Source organism: Moschus berezovskii, chromosome 11 (genome assembly GCF_049115385.1).
Source record: "Moschus berezovskii isolate FMDL1 chromosome 11, NW_MosBer_1.0, whole genome shotgun sequence".
Classification (NCBI taxonomy): domain Eukaryota; kingdom Metazoa; phylum Chordata; class Mammalia; order Artiodactyla; family Moschidae; genus Moschus; species Moschus berezovskii.
The window spans coordinates 2,942,749-2,961,048 of record NC_142470.1 but is presented as its reverse complement, the minus strand read 5'-3'; the positions used below and the strand labels follow the sequence as shown (position 1 = coordinate 2,961,048).

The window sequence follows — 18,300 nt, the reverse complement described above, 5'->3', positions numbered from 1 at the left end:
CAGGGTGGTGAGCCACCCGGGAGCCCCAGCCAGAGGTCAACGCCCCGGGCACATTCTGACAGAGGCCACAGTGGCCACCATCAATGGGTGGTTCTACTGTCAAAGCACGTTTGGTTGCCCTGCATGGAAGGCTAGGGGAACGGCCTGGGCCTCACCCCCCGACAGTGCCAGGAGCAAGGGCTGGGCTGGGCCTGACCCCCCCCAACACACACACACAACATCACTGGGGCCCTGGACCCGCTCCCAGCCTCATGCTCTGCTTGTGGCAAAGGGCCCTGCACTGAGCCGGCGGCCTGGGAGCTGATTCCAGGGGTTCGGTGCCTCGGGCGGCTAGTGTCCATCTTGGGAAGCCCCTGAACAAAAGCTGTGACTGCAGGGCATGTGCCAGCCTCAGCCCCCAGCATCGCTGCTTATCAGGGGAGCACCAGACATGGCGTCAGGACCCCAGGCGGGAGCGGGAGTCTGCCTGGACCCCGGCACTCCGGGTGACCTTTCCGCCCTGAGAGCCCAGTGCAGGGTTTCCTGTTTACGGCCCACGGGGCCGTGTCCCGAGCCCGCGAGGAAGCGTTATCTTCCCAGCCGCCCATTATCTCCCCAGTCCGTGGGGGTGACCGTCCCAGGCCTTTCATTCTATCGGTTTCCACAGTGACCCCAGCCGGCAGGAAATTCGCCAGGGTTTCCGACAATTGTGCAGCGGGAAGCAGGAAGCGGGCGGACGGGAAGCGGGTCAGCACAGGCCGGCTCCTCCCCGCCAGCCGCCAACCCCAATGGCAGCATGTCCGAAAGGGACTCGGGTGCGCCCTGGGCGGCTACCGGGGAGGGGGGCGTTTCCTCACCGGCGGAGGTGAGAAAGTCCAGGTCCCCAGCTTCGGTCAAAGAAAACGCTGCTCGGGCCACAGGCCGCCGGTGTCATGAGAACCACGATCACGGGCTCCACCCCTGCCTATGGGGGCCTCTCAGGATCATCCCCAATGGCAGCACCCCCTGCCCCATCCCCGGGGGGCCTGGTAGCCTGAGCGATCCTGACTTCCTTTTTTAACACTTGGCAAATCTCTCCTTAGGAGGGGACCCACATCCCGCCTCCCCCGGCCGGGCCAATGGCAGCAGCTGAGACGCCAGGGACCAGTCTCCTGCCACTCTCAGCAGGAACACAGGGCTCCTTGTTTCCCCACACAAAGAGGGCCCGCCATCAAAGGACTCCCTCAGGCCTGGCCAGCAATGGGGAGGGCAGCCTGCCCCCCACACCCAGGGCAGCCTGAACGGCAGGCGAGGAGGCTGACAGCCCAGGCCCAGTTCCACTGCCAAGGGGGCCACCTCCCAGGCAGGTCCCCCAAGTAGGGACTTGCTTGTGCTCAAATTCTCTCCCAGGCACCTGGTTATTTTGTGAGCAAAGACACCTGCAGGGCAAGGCCCTAACGCAGCCAGGCCTAAGGCTCGGAGTACAGAGCAAGGCCCCTGGGATGCCCGCAAAGGGATGCAGACAAGGCCAGCCCAGGAAAGCCGACTCGCACCTCAGTCACCTGTGCCACCTGCTGAGGCCCCGCCCCTGCTGCCAAGCCCCGCCCACCAACAGGCCCCGCCCACCCTCCAGACCCGCCCCCACCCCAGGCCCCGCCCATACCTGTGTAGGGCAAGAGGCAGTTGCATTTGTACCCTGCCACGTCATCGATACACGTGCCCTGGTTCAGACATGGGTTGGATGCGCACTCGTTGATGTTGGTCTGGCAGTTGGGGCCTGGAGAGAGAGGAAACGCGGTCAGTGTGGCTGTCACCCTGGGTGCTATGACCAGGTTCTGCCTGGCGTGGAGGAAAAGCTCTGCACTGAGCCTGGGGCCTCGGAGCCAACACCAGTGGGTCCAGGAGCCATGGGGGTCTCGACGGCTGACCTGTGTCCGGGCTCCCGCATCGCCCCCAGGGCCTGTGCTGGGACCAGGAGCCCCCGTCCCACTCACCACTGAAGCCCTCGCGGCAGGCGCACACGTAGCCACTGGTCATGTCCTTGCAGGTGCCCCCGTTGACGCAGGGGTTCGACTCACATTCATCGTTGTTGACGTCACAATTGGCCCCACTCCACCCGGGGTCACAGTCACACTTGTACCTGCAGAGGAGACCACACGGCGGCTCAGGTGTAGCCAGAGAGGGTGGAGACTAGGCTGGGAGCAGCCCAGACTCTGCCACCATCCTATGACCTGATTAGATGGTCCACTCTGACCCTTGGAGTCCTTTAAACGACTTTAAATAGCCCGCCTTGACTAAAACGGTGGTAAGGGTTTGGGACAGTGCCCAGTTCAGAGCAGTGGTCAGGAGACCATCCACTGTTCACTTGCTGCATGACCCTGAACAGGCTGCTTACCCTCTCTGTGCAAAACGAGGGCATGTGGTCCCTGCCATGTCCATCACCCCATTTAGATAGAGCCAATGCCAGGCACATAGTGGGTGTCGGAAACTAAAAGCTTCTCTACACTCTAATATTCTGGCACCACATATATGGGCCGGGTTCCCACACCAGCTGGGTATCCCTCAACCCAGTCCTGGCACTAAGTGCCTGGAGTCAGCGCAGACCACCCCCCCACTCCCCAGTGAGGGCTGGCACCCACCAGACCGGCCCCAGGTCAGACACTAACCCCAAGCCCCAAGTTGTCACCTCTACTTCTGACCAAACAGCCAGCAACCAGACCTCTTCCTTTGAAATTTGCAGGAACGGCTCACAAAACTCAAGAAAAACTGTTTGACTTACTAGATCAATGGTTTTCTATAAGCAGGGAAACTTGGAACAACTCAATGGAAGACACGTACGGGGCCAGGGATGGGGAAGGGTTCAGAGCTGGTCCCCGCCCCATCTCGGCACCTGTTTGCCAACCCAGAAGCTCTCTGAACTCCCGCACTTGGCCTTTTTATGGAGGCTTCCTCACACAGGCGTGACTGAATAAATCACTGGCGGTTGGTGATTAACTTGCCCTGCAGCCCCTCTCCCATCCTCGGCGGCCAGGGTGGGACGGAAGGCCCCGGCCCCCCAGCCTCAGCCTCGGATGACCTTAGCAGCCTCCTTACGGAAGCTCAGCGGTGGTTTAGGTGGTAAGTCGTGTCCTGCTCTCGCAACCCCATGGGCTATAGCCCGCCAGGCTCCTCTGTCCATAGAATTTCCCAGGCAAGAATCCTGGAGTGCATTGCCCATTTCCTTCTCCAGGGGATCTTCCCGACCTAGGAATCGAACCTGGCTCTCCTGCATTGCAGGTTGATTCTTTACCAACTGAGCTGTGGCCCAAAGGGGCTCGGACACGACCCAAGACGCCCTTTCCACTCTCACAGATCTCAGAGATTTCACCTCTGATCTGCTGCCTTGGCACAGACGCGTTCCCCGGGCTCACTCGGAGCCAAGGGCAGTGCTGGGCTCAGACCAGGAGCCGAGCGAGCGCCCGCGCACGGCACCCTTCGGGGCTCCCACAGCAGACCCCAGACCCGTGCTTGGGGAGCCCCCGCCCACTCCACCAAGGACCCGCCCCCAGGGCAGGGCTCCGTGGACGCACCCGTTGAGACTGTCGCGGCAGGCCCCGTGGACGCAGGGGTTGCTGCTGCACTCGTTGACCTCGGACAGGCAGGTGGGGTCGTGGTAGCCCTCGGGGCAGCGGCAGGTGAAGCCGTTGACGCCGTCCTCACAGGTGCCCCCGTTGTGGCAGGGGCTGTCGGCGCACTCGTCAATGTTGACGTTACACGTGCTCCCTGCGGGTGGCCCAGCAGCTCACACACCAGGAGTGGGAGAGGGGTCGGGCTCCCCACCCGAGGACCCTCAGTCTCCCTCTCCGTGAGCCCCCCTCCCCCCACTCCATCCCAGGCCCTCCCACGGTGCAGACTCTCTCCGACACAAGCTCTGCTCCCGGGACCCAGGGCCCGCGCTGGACGCGCTCAGGGCAGAGGGCAGCACGTGCCCCGGGAGCCTGGCTCCACTGCGGGCCTGCCGGGCTGTCTCTCACCCAGCATGCCAGGCTCAAGGATGTCCATCCCAGTGTCAGCCAGACCCATGCCCCCGCCCCTGGTCCTTCCAGAGCCTCTGCCGCCAGCCGCCAAGGCTGCTGGCCCAAGAGCTGGGCCCCCACAGTCCCGAGACCCTGACCTGAGAGCGCAGCTTCAGCCCCTGAATCAAGGCCCTGACGCGGGCTGGAGGGCAAAGCCCTGCAGGCCCCCGAATCCTGGGCGGCTCACCTGTGTAGCCCGGCTCACACGCACACTCGTAGCCGTCAATCTTGTCCAGACACGTGCCGGAGTCGCAGGGGTTACTCGCGCAGTCGTCCAGGTTGATTTCGCAGTTGGGTCCTGGGGGTGGGAGACCAGAGGCAGTCACATGCTCCTGCTCCCTCATCTGCAGCTCCACCTGCTCTCCACCCCACACCAGCCCGGGGCCAGGCACCTGTGGTCCCCTTGAGGCAGAAGCAGAGGTAGGAGTTGTCACGGTCCTGGCAGGTGCCCCCGTGGCGGCAGGGCTGGCTGTGGCACTCGTTGATGTTGGTCTCGCAGTGGTGGCCCGTGTAGCCCGGCTGGCACAGGCAGGTGAAGGTGGCCACGCCATCCTTGCAGGACCCGTAGTGGCAGGGGTCGGGGTCACACTCATCGATATCCACCTCACAGTGGGGCCCCGTGTAGCCTGCAGGGGTGGGGGTCCGCTCCCTGGGTTACCAGGCTGTCCAGGACACCATCAACCAGACCCAGGGTCCTCTTGTTCCCGCCAGGGAAGCCTGCGGATGTCTGGGGTGCCCCCCCAACTGCCTGGGGTCAGAGACTCACCCTGCTCTTGGCCCCCTCCAGACTGAGGGCTCACCTTCCCAGCCTCAGCCTCCGACCACCCCCCTTCCCTGGACCCTGCCCGCCTGCTTCTGCCCCTCCGCTCTGCCTGGGGTCACGGCCCCGCACCTTCTGTGCACACACAGGTGTAGGTGTTGGGCCCATCCAGGCACTTAGCACCGTTCCTGCAGGGCGTGCTCGCACACTCGTCCACGTCATACTGGCACAAGTGCCCGGTGAAGCCTGTGGCCGGGGAGGGGATGGCGGTCAGATGCCAGGGGCACAATGGCACCACAGCCAAGCCCTGGCTGGCCAAGGACGGGGGCGGGGGGCGCCCAGGACAGCCCCAGAGAGTGCTTCGGCCAGGGCTGGGCAAACGGCGAACGCCCGTATCCTTTCCTTGCTCTGTTTCAGAGCCCACCCCTGGGGTCCTAGCCCTCCTGCCCTGCCCCCTCAGGGGAGGCTCAGCCCAAGACAGACGGTTGCCATGGCTACAGCCGGGCTGGGCTGAGAATTCGGTTCTGGCTCGGCGTCTGGGACAGTTGATTTGCATCTCAGGAGATCCAGGGCTCTGACCTCCAACACCTCCCCGGGCCTGGCGTCCCCCAGCCCTCCCCTGCGACAGACTCGGGGCCCCCACAGGCTCCATAGGCCCCTCTGGCAATCACATCCACTGCCGCTGGCAGAGGCAGGTGGGTGCGGCAGGCCGGTCCTCCTCCCGCCGGGACACTACAGCAGGAAGGAGGGTCTCTGGGCCCCGGGCTTCTCAGCGAGGTGGGGGCCAGGACCCCTGCCCAGCCCAGCCTTGTCCGCTGGAGGCTGAAAACCAGCCCACCCCCCTACCCACACTCTGGAGGGGAGGCTTTCAGGCCCCCTTCCCGCCCCGGGGACCTGACCCAGCCTCGACGCAGGGGCGGGGCGGGCAGGGGGCCAGTCTCACCGGTGGGGCACTCGCACACGAACTCATTGACCTTGTCCAGGCAGCGGCCGTTCTGCAGGCAGGGGCTGCTGGCACACTCATCCGTGTTCACCTCGCAGTGCACGCCCTCGTAGCCTGGCGGGAGTGGGCAGGTCAGGGGGCTCGGGACACAGAGCAGCGCCCTGTCCCCGCCACACCTGCTCCCCAGGGCCAACCCAGCTGGCCAGCGCCGGCCTGCTCTCCGCTGCGCCCCAGAGACCTGGCTCAAGTCTCCCCAGATAACCGTGGGGGGGCTGGGGCCTGGGTGGCCACGGAGGCTGGGGGCAGAGGCCACGTGGATTCCCCACCCCCAGAGTTGGGCGGGTGGCCGGCCGGCCGCGTACCGGGCATGCAGATACACTGGAACTCCCCGATCTGGTCCAGACAGGTGGCATCATTCTGACACGGGTTCGATACACACTCGTTGACATCGATCTCGCAGCGCGGGCCGGTGTAGCCCTGCAGACACTGGCACTCGAAAGAGCCCAGCGTGTTGATGCACTTGCCTGCGTGCTCGCAGGGGTTGGCGCCTGGCGGGGGCGGGGGGCGGGGACGCGGCACGGGTAAGGGGCTGCTCTGGGAACCCCGGCCTCTGGAACCATTGGGGGTGTGCCCGCCTCCCCCATCAGACCTGCCTCCCCCCATCGGACTGTTACCAGCAGGTTCCCCAGCACCCCGGCTGCCCGTACCCAGCGAGCACTCATCCACATCCTGGCTGCAGGCCGGCCCCGTGTACCCCGAGGGGCAGGTGCAGATGGCCTTGCCATTGACAGGGTTGGTGTCGCAGTTGGAGCCCTCGTTGCAGGGGTTGCTAATGCAGGCGTCATTCAGGTGGCACAGCAGACCTGGGCATGGCGGTGGGGGTCAGCGGAGGCACTGTCCCCCAATTCCCCCAGCTGGGAACGCCCACTGCCCACAGCTCGTGTCCGCCCACACCCGGCTCCCCAGGGAGGACCGCCCCCACCACGACACAGCCAGCGACCCTGTGGAGGGCCCTACGATGCCAGAGCTATTCCGGAAGGCTCACGGCCGCCCGCTTCACTCCAGGAGGCCCCTTCTGGGGTTCCCCCATTATAGGCCCCACAAAGCTGCAGTGTGAGCTTCTGTATGAGGCCCCTCGCCCAGGCCTGACCCCCGCAAGGGCCCTCTGCCCGGTGGCAGGCTGGGCACTCACCCGTGCGGCCGTGGGGACACTCGCAGTAGAAGGAGGCCACGCGGTCGTGGCAGGTGGCTCCCTGGAAGCAGGAGGCGCTGGCACAGTCGTCAATGTTCTCACTGCAGTCCTCGCCCGTCCAGCCATTGACGCACACGCAGTTGTAGTCGCCGTGTGTGTTGTGGCAGGTCCCGCCGTTCTGGCAGGCGTTGGGCATGAGCTGGCACTCATCCACATCCTCCGTGCAGTACTGACCTGCGGGGGGCCAGGACGGTCGGGCCGGGAGGTGCCTCCGGCCCCTTCCGCCAAGCCGAGAACCTCACCTCCACCAGGAAATCTTCCTGACTTCCTCCACCCCCACCAGCCAGAGTCAGCCTTTCCCCCGCACCCCCAGCACCTGGGGGCTCTTGCCTAGCTGCTCCGCAGGTGCACTGGGGTCCATGCTCACCTGTGGGCAGGGCCCGCATCCTACTGGCCAGCATCCCTGTGTCCTGGCCAGCGAGCTGGGCTCAAACTGGGGACCTGATTGTGGCCAGGCCTGCCTGGGGCCAGGCTGCAAATGGCCCACACAGACCGGCTGGTGCCACCCACATCTGTGCTGCTCCAGGAGTTTGGGGGGCCTCAGAGCCCAGCGAGTGTGGTCAGCTGCAGGTCACAGCATTCTTCCCATCCCAGATCTCAGCTCCCTTCTGCCTGCCCCCCACAGGGGCAGACTCCGGTGGCAGAGGTGCCCACCCGAGCCGCCCGCGTGCGCACCTGTCCACTCCGGGGGGCAGCGACAATTGTAGGTGTTCACACCGTCCACACAGGCACCTCCGTTCTTGCAGTTGTTCCCTGGACAGTCATCAATGTTTTCCTCACAGTTCTGGCCAGTGAAGCCTGCAGCAGAGGCCAGCAGCCCGGTCAGGTCTCCTCACGGGGCTGGGACCTCACCCGTCCCATCACGCTTGCACTGCGTTCTGGCATCTTCCTGGCTGAACCCAGGACACCCTGCTCTGGGCGGAGAGCTGCTCTCCACGGCCTGCCCTGTGACGCCCACTGCCTTGGAGCCCTCGGGGTCCCTGCCCCACACACTGCCCTCCCCACTCCTGTGACGGGGCCCCACACCCCAGAGCCCACAGTCAGCACATTCCTAAGCAATCGTTTTGTAAAGGGCCAGCTGAACAGACAGGGACCCACTATCACAGGCTCCCCGGGGTTCTATCAGAGAAGACGTCTGTGGTATGGCCTCTGTGACTGGGCACTGCCTGTGGGCCCAACCCTGTATACAGGGGCAGCACTGGGCCTGGGAGCCCCCATGCAGGGAACTGGAGCAGGGAGACTAGTGGGACCCCGGCAGGCAGTCTGGGGGTGGGTGGGGGTGTGTGTGCAGGTGTGGCCCCCCCACTTCCCAGCAACAGAGGTGCAAGCAGGGTGGGAGCCCCCCACCCTCTCCCAGCTGGGCCAACCTCCATGGCACCAGCTCCACATCCAGTCTGTTAGCTATTAATCCGTTCGACTCCCACTGGCTCAATAATCAACCCAGAAAGGTGCGTCTGGCAATAGCCAAACCTGCAGCCGGTTACTAATTAACGCCCCTCCCGGGGTGCCTTTGGACCCCTCCTGCCCCTCCCTAGGAGGCTCCCCCCACTGAAGCCTGGCGCCCACAATCCAGTCCCTCCTGCATGCAGCGGGCCTAAAGCGCTGCCTCTCCCCAGCCTCAGCTCACCTCAGGCCGGTAGGGCTGCACCTGCTCCACGTGTGCGGCCCCCTCTGCCAGGCCCCCACGCCTCCCGCCCCCCCAGCCCACACCACAGCCCCTCCTGACCCATGGGGCCAGACGCAAGGTCACAGGCTTGAGGTCCCACAGCCCGCCGCCCCAGGAAGGCACCTGAACCCAGACTCTGAGACAGCCACGCAGCCCAGACAGGCAGCGGGTAGTGCCGGGGCGGGCAGGTGGCGAGGGGAGAATCAGTGACCGGAAATGCACACGCCTGGCGTCTGCACGCAGAGGTGACAGGCCCAGGGCACGCGGGCGGGAAAAGCACTTCCTCTTTGCGAGGGCCGGGCTGGGCTGAGGGCCGTGCGGAGGCCGAAGCAACCTTTGGTCAGTCCTGGATCAGCTGGACCCTGGGCCCTCCCCTCTCCAGCACCCAGACCCCACCGACCCCACCTCGTCGCCCCACCCCAAAACACCCTCCCCTTCCCAGTTCCTGCCTAACCACCCCTGTGCAAGTGACAGACTGGAGGTTTTCGAACCTCTTTGTCATTATTAGTGTTTTTAGATCAGCAGCAGCGAAACGGACTCAGGTGGAAACTACGGTGGAAAGCCTGGGACAGGCAGCAGGAACGGTGGAGCGGCTTGGGGGATGGGGCAGGCTGGGCCCACCTGTCCCTCCTGCCCCGGCAGTGGGAGACAGGAGAGGCCAGGAGGAAGGGCCACCACTGGGGGGAGGCATGCGTGAGCCCCGGCCCCCCGGCCCCACCTCCAGGGACCAGGGGAAGCCCTGCGGGCAGCACGGGCGAGGGTGCTCCCTGCAGCGGGGGGAGGAGTTGTGTAATGTGCATGTGGTCCCAGGGAACTCGGGATAAGGGGTCTGAAGGGGGCCGGGGTCCATGGCCCAGGAGACTCGGAGCAGGGGGCCAGGAGAGCAGAGTGAGCCTGGAGCAGACGGGGTACTCAGGCCCTCCCTGGGGGTGGCAGGATCCCTGGCACAGAGAAGCACTACGGGCTCACAGCAGACCCGTCCCGGGGCGGACATTGGTGGGTGGGTGCCCCTATCCCAGAGCCAGCCCTGCACCACCCCCAAGGCTGCCCTCCAACCGCCCAGGCTCGGGTGACGCCCCCAGACCCAGCCTGCCCGGCTCCCCGCCCCCTGCACGCTTCCGGTGAGCAGTACCTGGCAGGCAGGCGCACTCGTGGGTGGTGTCCCCCGTGGGGCGGCAGGTGCCCCCGTTCTGGCAGGGGGAGGGGCTGCAGGGCATGTAGGGCAGCTCGCAGTGGGGGCCGGTGTGGGTGGGGCGGCAGAGGCAGCGGTAGGAGCCGACCTCGTTGAGGCAGGTGCCGCCGTGGTGGCAGAGCCCGGGGCTCTGGCTGCACTCGTTCACGTCCTGCCTGCACGTGGGGCCGTGGAAGCCGGGCGGGCAGTGGCAGATGTACGACGCCTCGAAGGGGAGGCACTGGCCACCATTGGCACAGGGGTTGGAGGCGCAGGGGTCGGCCTGCTGGCACGTCTTCCCTGGGGGGACAGGGGGTGGGGGGGGTCAGCCAGCCTCCCTGGTTCCTGCAAGCCGGGGCCAGCGTCCAGACCTGGACGAGGGGTGAGCTGGGCATGGGCCCAGTGGCATCAGCTCCTCACCGCCCGGGGACCCTGACCGCCTAGGGGCTGAGTGACCCTCGCGGGAGGCGCAGTGGGCCAGGGCCCCTCAGGAGCTGACCCAGACTGCGTCCCTCCTGAGCCGGCGGTGACACCACGGCTCCTGTGGGGGCAGGGGGAGTCTCCCCTTTTCTCACAGAGGCTGCAGGGGGCGCTGCCCTCGAGCAGGAAACTGACACCACCAGGGCTGGAAAGCGGCATGGGGGCCCCCGGGTGGGGACTCTGGGCAATTTCTGGATCGCTGACCCCCACAGCTGAGCCCAGTCCAGGGCCCTCCACGGCCACGCGGATGGGGGCCTGGCATCGGCTGTGTGGGCGGCTGGGGGAGAGCCGCCCCATCCCCGCCTGTGCCGGGGTCCTCACCTGACCAGCCCGGGGGGCAGAGGCACTTGTACTCGGTGAGCGTGAGCAGGTCACAGGTGCCGCCGTTGAGGCAGGGGCTGGCGAGGCAGGCGTGGTCGCGGGGCGTCAGGCACAGCGGCCCCGAGAAGCCCAGGCGGCAGCTGCAGGAGTAGTCCACCAGGCCGCCTCGCTCCGCTGTGTGGCACGTCCCGCCATTCTTGCAGGGGGCGCTGAGGCAGGGGTTGGGGGCCTGGCATTGCTGTCCCGCGAAGGCCCCGCTGCAGCTGTGGCAGACACACCGGGGTGGTGAGCGCCCGCTCCCCAGCCAGCCCGCCACCAGCCCCGGCATCCGTGGGGGTCCCCTCCCGGGCAGTGGCCCCCCTCAAAGGGCTTGGGGAGGTTCTGGGACCAGAGTGGGGGTTGTTGCCCAATACCACCAGGGTGCCAAGTGCCACTGAGCTGTCCGCTTTAAAGTGGTTACTTTTACATCAAGGGAATTTCATGTCCATAAAAACAGTGATTATGTTAATTGGAGACATTAGAGACCAGAGTGTTTGGCGGGCCCCAGCATCGGTTTCCGAATCCACGGAGGTGTCTGTCTGCACCCACGAGCCACTGAGAAGGAGCCACGCGGCCCAGACCCAGCCATTCTCCGTGGAAGGGAATGGTGTTCTGTGAAACCTTTTGTTTCGGGGACCTGCCTACTCTCTTTCTCTCCAGCTTCCCTGTAATGAATGTGCTGTTATTTGGGTAATAAAAGACTTCACAGATTCTTCTTTCAGTATGAACACGAGAGCAAACAGGGAAAGGGCTGCAGACACCGCGTGGCCGGGCTCCCCGTGTTGTCTCCAGCGTGGAATTCTTTGTAGGGGGTCTGATGGCAGGACTGCCCTGCTTGGCGCTCCCTCCTCACCTGTGCATGGTGCCCGGACAGTTTCTCCCTTTTGGGGGTGAAGGCTTCACATCGGAAGCCCAGCCCGCTGCACAGCTGGAGAAAGCAGGGGCTAGGAGGGCCGCCGCTCCGGCAGGCCTTGTGCCGGCTGTCCGGGCTGCGACGGCACTGGGTGAGCCAGGAGTGGGGGGCGCCCTGCCTCCCCCGCCCCCAGGCCTGGTCCTGGGCGCTCCCCGCCGGGAAGGGCTCGGCACCTGTCACCCCCGCCCCAGGGCCACCCTTGGCCACCTGTTGCCTCGGCTTCTCGAGGCGGGGCGGTACACTGCCCCCCAGGGTCACCTCGCGGCCTTGCACTTGAGGGAAAGCCCAGGAGAGGCTCTGGGACCAGCCAGGCCTCCCTCTTCCCAGCGGCAGAGCCTCTGGGGTGGAACACGCCCGGCAGTGGCCTGGGAAGGCAGCCCTGACGCTGGGCCTGCAGCCCAGCACCCACTCTGGGCACCGGTGGGCGGGGCCTCCTCCCCCCCGCCGGGCAGCCAGGCGCCTCAGGGACCCTGAGGGAAGAGAGGGCCCTCCTGGGCTCCGACCACCCCACCTCCCCGAAACCCCCCAAGAGGGGCTGCTCCGTGGGGTTCGCCCCCAACAAATGCCAGCCCGCCGGGGCGCCCTCCCCTCCTGCCCAAAGCTGCATGGGGAGATGGGGCGGAAGCAGCCTCCGTCCTGGGGGCGGGGGTCTGTGAGAAGCCAGGGCTTTCATCTAAGGCTGTGGCTTGGGCAAGGCAGGCAGGGAGGACGCAAAATGGTCACTCCGGACCACCATCTGTCGCCTGAAGCCAAAAGTCCCGAACCAACTGGCTTAAAGAAAACCAGCTGCCCTTCTGGGAGGGGTGCAGGGGAGGTAATTCAGGCCTAAGCCGCGGCTCCCGCCAAGCTCGCTCAGGGAGGGGGAGGAGGACGGGTGTGGGTGGCTCATCTCTAGGGGCACAGACCCCAGGACGCAGCCCCTGTGCAACTGGCACCCTGGCACCTCGGGTTCCGACAGGGCCATACCCTGGAGCCTGGGGAAGGTGGTGTGGCCCCCACTGAGCGTGGATCCAGTTGCAGGCCACCTGGTCCCAGCCTGAGTGGCACTGGGAGCCCAGAGCCCTGGAGGGAGGGGGAGACCCAGGAGGTAGCACCTCCCACACCTCTCAGTGCCCTCCATTGTCGGGCAGGAGCTGGCCACCGCTCCCTGTTGGAGAAAAGGCTCTTTTTTTCTTTCCCAGCTACTGAAGAGCAGGCAGAAAGTGGGAGCTGGACAGAGGACACTTGGTCATCTAAGCGGGGTCGGGGGTGGGAGCCCACCCGCCCCGTCCACCCCCAGCTCCAAAGCGTGGGAAGCCCACCCAGGTGGGCGAGATGAGGCAGGCCTGCCCCATGGCCTGGGGGAGATGAACACAAGGCTGCCCAGCGCGTCCTCCGTGTGGGCTCTGCCTCCATTACTGGTCCGGTTCAGCAGCGTTCCCAAGTGGACCAGAAAGACCCCACCGGGGTGCACAACCCTACACCCTCCAGCCATGGGGCAGCGTGTCCCTGAAGCCCAGCCCCCAAGCCCATCGTGAATGGGGAGCCTGACGCAGAGGACTGTTGGAGAATCCACCTGGACTGCGGCCTGGCCAGGGAGGCCACATGAATTACAGAAAGAGGAGAAGCGCACCCAGTAAATCAGGCGGCGGCAGCAGGGACAAAGGGCGGCGGGGGAGCAGGTGCGCCTGTGGCAGGGGACGCGCGCGGCAGCTGCTCCCGGACGGGGCAGCGGCGGCTGCCAGCCCCGGCGGGCGGGGGCGGGGCAGGAGCCGGGGAGGCTCCTCCGTGGGGGGAAGGCAGCGGCTGAGGCTGCCATTGTCCTCCCTGCTCCCGCCCAGGCCTGGCGGACGCTGCTGTGAAGGCATGCTGCCCATGTGGGCCGGCTCCAGGGCTGGGCCTGGCCGCCGTCCACCGCAAGCACCCCAGCCGGGGGAGGGGCAGGGCAGCGAGGGAGGGGCAGCCTCGGGGTGGGGTGGGGGTGCCGCTGAGGCAGGTGCTCCAGGGGTGCTCGGTACAACCAGGGCCAGGCAGACAGGGTCTCGGCCTGGGTGAGGGGGTAGGCAGGGTGGAAGGGCCTTACAGCCCATCACAGAGGCCTGTCCCTGCTCTGGGCAGCCTCCGGCCATGCCTCCCCTCACCTAGGCTGCAGTGCTGGGGTTTCCTGGAGAGGCGCCCATGGCACCCGCACTTCCCTGAGAAGGTGGAGGGCCTGTGAGGCTGCTCAGACGTGGCCAGTCCTCTGTGACCAGCGACCAAGTCCCTCGTGGCCATTCAGTCCTGAACACCTGTCCTGGCAGCTCGGCCGCAGTGCCTGGCAGGGACAGGGGCCCGTGTTTGGAGGGGAAAGTCGCACCCAACACCTGCCTCAGGATTCCGGGCCAGGGGCCGTCGGGGACCCTGAGGCTGGACAAGAACCGCCCTGTGCACCGTGCCACTCAGCTCCTGGCTCCTGGGGGCCCGTGGCAGCTTCCCCTTCCTTGCTCCCCTCTGGAAGGCAGTCCCCCAGTGTCTCCTCCTGCACTCGCTTTTCCTCCGGCCCACACATAGTCCAGAGGGGTGACCTGTCCAGGCCCACCACAGCCAGCCGCAGCTGAGGGTCAGGTGGGGCTGGGGGATCCAGGATCAGAGCTGCAGAGAGGCAGCACCCAGGGTGGGGGGGGGGCAGCGCCGAACAGCTGCTGGGCCGCCTGCCCAGCCTGGAGCTCTTTGGGGCCTCCCTCAGTGTTTCCTCCGAGCCAGCTCCTCCCCGCCTCTCCAGCGCCGCTCCATAGAAATGCAGCCCCAGAGGCGTCCAGAGGCAGATGCCGCCTTGACCTTTCACCCCTTCACCCGGGACTAATGCTAAATGGTGCTGTTTTCCTTTTTGAGTTAAGCAGGCCATCTGCCACCCCCAGGGGAGAGATGACAGCTCCTTCTCCCGCAGTTCCAAGGCGGGACTCAGCACAGAGGAAGGACTCACTCGGTTTTGCCCGCAAGGAGTCTGCGGTTGAGCAGGGCAGAGCTGGGTGAGCACAGGGCCCTGGCCGGGTCGGGGATGCGGATGGGGGTGTCACCGGGGGTGTGTGCCGCCCCCTTCCTTCTGCAGGCTGGAAAGAAGCGCCCCAGGGGAGGGGCGTGCTGGGGGCGCCACCGATGGATGGGTGAGACAGTCCATCGGAAGAATTTTAGGGGGGCTCTGCAGCACAGATAGGCACTGCCTGCCAGGCCTCCGTTTCATGTGAGTCGGGGGATCAAGGGCACAGAAGGCCCAGTGCCGAGGCGGCCCGGTCATCTGGGGCACAGTGGACTCTCATTCTAGCCAACACTGCTATTTGATTTGCCTGCAGTTCACCGACGCATCCCTGGGGACACGGTGGCTCCACCAGGTCCCGTGCACTTGCTTAAGGAAAGCCGTGGGGGCCACAGCGCTCCCCAGCACCGAGGGCCCCACCCGACCCCGCTGCCTGGGGCCCGGGATATCAGCGTAGGAGCCGGCAACCTGTGGCTGGAGGCCACGTCTGCAGGCCTGGGGCGTGTGCCCCAAAGATGGGCCGGGATTGTGCCACCCAACACAGACAGGGACGGCTCTGCATGTCCCTGCCCCCGAGCTATGCAGCCCATACCCCCAGGGGGGCTGAGTTGGGGCCTGGGGTCCTACCCGCCACAGCCAAAGGCCCCTCCCACCCCACACGGCTGACCCCAGCTTTGCCTGCAGCGGGGTGCCTGTTAGAAGACCCTCCCCACACCAGCACTGCCTCCGCTCACAGGCTTTCTGCCCAGGACCCTCCAACAAACACAGTGTCACTGGAGCCCTGAAGAGGTGGTCCAGGATGCTAAACAAAGATCACTAAGGCCCACCGCCAAGCAGGCAGGCCCGCCCACCTCGGAGCAGCTTGACCAGGAGCTTCTCAGACTCCCAGCCCAGCCCAGGCGACTGGGGGCCACCTGCAGACCGGGTGGAGGAGCCCCCTGCCCGCTCATGGGACAGGAGGGGGGGTGCACCGGACAGACGCTGAGCCCCCAGCTCCTCCCTCAGAGGGAGCAGGGTCAAGGAGTCCACCTGTGCTCCTGGACAAGGCTTGCCAGGGGTCCTGAGCCCCTCTGGGCAGAGGCTGGTTCAAGGGCCCCAAATCCCAGTGGGGAATCACAGCTTCCAGGATGCTGTGTTCATGGCAGGTGCGGGAGGGTGGTACTCAGTGACCTCTGCTGGCCTCCCCCGCCGCGCCCACCCACCATGCTCCCCACTGGGCACAACCAGGACAGCTCAGCTGTGAGGAATGGAGCCCCTGGGAGACACAAAAGCCAGCGGTGCCCGGGGACCCCTCCGGCCCCGGGGTGAAGAGCTGCAGCGGACGGGGCTCCAGGTTTCTCTGAAACCCTCAGCATCCTTGGTCCAGACCGCTGTCTGAGCCATGACTCTGCGTGCCCAAGGGCACCTGGACGACGGCCCTCTGCCCTCTCCTGTCTCGGCCCCTTTCTGCTTCAGGCAGGGTGTGCCCAGGGCGGCCCGGAGCCTGGCCAGCCCTGCGCAGGTTTGGAGGCCGCAGTGTGAGACAGCACCCTGCCACCTGCAGCCCCAACTGCCCCAGGAAGTGACTGCAGGGACCCGGCCGGCGTCTGGCTGAGCTGCGGTCTGCTTCCAGCCCGCACGGCCGCTGGGCTAGGGTGGTTCAGAGCTGCCCAGGGAGGGTGCTGCCCTGGCTCCCAAGCTTCAGGGAGGAGGCGAGCGGCAGTCAGGTCTGCAGAGGGACGGGGGACCCCGGAAAAGGACCAGCCAGGTCTGAGGCAGACAGACCCCAACCCGCAACAGCAGCTGACCCTCAGTGGAGAGCAGGCAGCGGCCGCAGAGGAGGAAGGGGGTCCAGGCGGGGCGGGGTGTGGAGCCGCCGGGCCCAGCAGCTGCTCCCCGCGTTCGGTGCTCTTTGTCTGCCTCTGTTTTCCCAAGTTGCACCTCTGGATGGTTTAGAATCGGCTGGAAAGAGGAAGTGCAGGAGCGCGGGGAAGCCCTTTGTGTTGTGTGTGGACGGAAGTGGTCCTCTGGGAAGCCACCTTTCCCACTGCGGGGAAAACAATGCTTGTGGCTCGCCACCCCCCCCCACCCCCCGCAGTGCTCAGAGCTGCCCCACCCTCGACGTGGGAAGTGGCTGCCCGTCTGAAGGGACGGAAAGGCAGAGGTCAAGCGGCTTCCCAGAGATGGCCCAGCTGCAGTGGACAGAGAACGACCCAGGCCCACCCACGGGCGGGCGCACCGCTGCTTGGCCAGTCCCTCCGGACATTGCAAAAGGCACAGCCAACACACTGTCCCAAGAACCCTGGGGGCTGCTGGGCGAGTGAGAAAAGCCTGCTGTCCCCCTCCCACCATGGCCCTGCTCTGCTGAGTTAATTCCCCAACCATCACCCCCGAAGATGGAGCCAGGAGCTGGACAAAGGTGGGAATGGGTATCCTTACCCAGGGCTCACCCCAACAGCCCCCTGAGACCCACGTGGTCGAGCCTGCAGCCCCACTTCTGGGAGGCCAGGGAGCCCCCCCCCCAGCTGCCGGGGAGCTCTATTCCCCACAAGACAGAGCCGGACCCGCGCCCCCAGACACTGGATGCAGTGAAGAGATGGACGTGCGGCCCACGCCCTGGGGGTTGGGGAGGCGCTTAATCCAAAACTCGATTAATTAAGTCAGCAACTGCAAACTGAGATCTGAGCCAAAGCCAGAACGATCCTGCAAGTGCCCGCCTCTGTCAGCCGTGCGGTGGTGCGGGGAGAGGAGAAGTCTGCCCGGTAGGTCTCCCGTCCTCTCCCGCCGACCAGAGTGGACGCTCGTGGCAGCCCCGCTTGTTTCCATTCTCCGGTTGAGAATGCAGCGTGGGAGGACCCCAGAAGGAAGACACTCTGGACCCCCATCCCCGCTCCCGGACCTGTACTCAGGCTCCGCCAGCTTTATTTCGTCTCTTTCTCAAGACGGCCCTACAGGGACACTGGCCCATTGTACCGATGGGAAAACCAGGGCTCTGGCAGGTCATGCCCACGGCACCACCTGGGTTTGAATGCAGCTCTGAACCTCTGCTGTCCCCAGGGGTGGCCAGACGCCAGGCCCTCGGGGTTGGGGTGGGGGGCAGTCAGAGCACAGAGCCCCCTGGAGGCAGCTGGAGGGCCAGCAGGAGCTCCCTGGGTGGAGGCTGCGGTGTGGGCCCTCCGCACCCCATTCCTTCTCCCCCCTCCCCCACCCCGGCGGCCTGGGTTTCTCGCCTGACCGCCTGATCTCCCAGACCGGGAGGGCCGGAGCAGACAATGCGTTCTTACAACCCCACAAGATCAGCTGAAACTCAAAACCCTGGATTGGAGGTGGGGGCAGTGTCTGGGTGAGAAGCCTGGGAATCGGGGAGCTCCCAGCCAGTGGGGTGGGGCTGCCCTGGGCTCCGGCTTCCCCTCACCCCTTCCGTGTGGCAGGAGGGGTCCCACCAGCGCCGGACACCTGTCACCACCCTCAGCCACAAGGGCTCATGTGGCCTTCCTTCCTGTCTGTCCAGCCCTAGGGACAGAGAGGAAGGCACGGAGCCCACAGCCGCCAGCCGGGCCAGTGGAAAGCGGGCCCTGATTAGGCTCCTGTGAGACCCTCCACCTGGATGCCTCTACCAGCTAAGGCTCGCCACCTGCCCAGTCCCCCACCCCTGCCTGAGGCAGACCACCAGGCCCTGTGTCCCCAGGCTTGCCCATAAGCCTGCAGCCGCCCTGGACCCCGCCGGGCCCAGCACAGTCACCTAGGCACGGGACCACGGCAGACAGCAGG

General features: G+C 65.9%; 1 protein-coding gene across 1 annotated transcript in view; it reads right to left on the bottom strand.

Moving 5' to 3' along the window:
- NOTCH1 (notch receptor 1) overlaps positions 1-18,300 on the bottom strand; it is a 45,083-nt gene that overhangs the window by 15,658 nt on the left and 11,125 nt on the right. The window contains exons 3-15 of the mRNA XM_055399572.2: positions 10,607-10,869; positions 9,767-10,105; positions 7,644-7,766; positions 6,909-7,142; positions 6,424-6,579; positions 6,079-6,264; positions 5,717-5,830; positions 4,906-5,019; positions 4,406-4,639; positions 4,201-4,311; positions 3,528-3,720; positions 1,953-2,098; positions 1,622-1,735 (exon numbers count right to left, since the gene is read on the bottom strand). Of these exons, the coding sequence (XP_055255547.2) occupies positions 1,622-1,735; positions 1,953-2,098; positions 3,528-3,720; positions 4,201-4,311; positions 4,406-4,639; positions 4,906-5,019; positions 5,717-5,830; positions 6,079-6,264; positions 6,424-6,579; positions 6,909-7,142; positions 7,644-7,766; positions 9,767-10,105; positions 10,607-10,869 (2,327 nt within the window). The remainder of the gene's footprint in view (positions 1-1,621; positions 1,736-1,952; positions 2,099-3,527; positions 3,721-4,200; positions 4,312-4,405; positions 4,640-4,905; positions 5,020-5,716; positions 5,831-6,078; positions 6,265-6,423; positions 6,580-6,908; positions 7,143-7,643; positions 7,767-9,766; positions 10,106-10,606; positions 10,870-18,300) is intronic.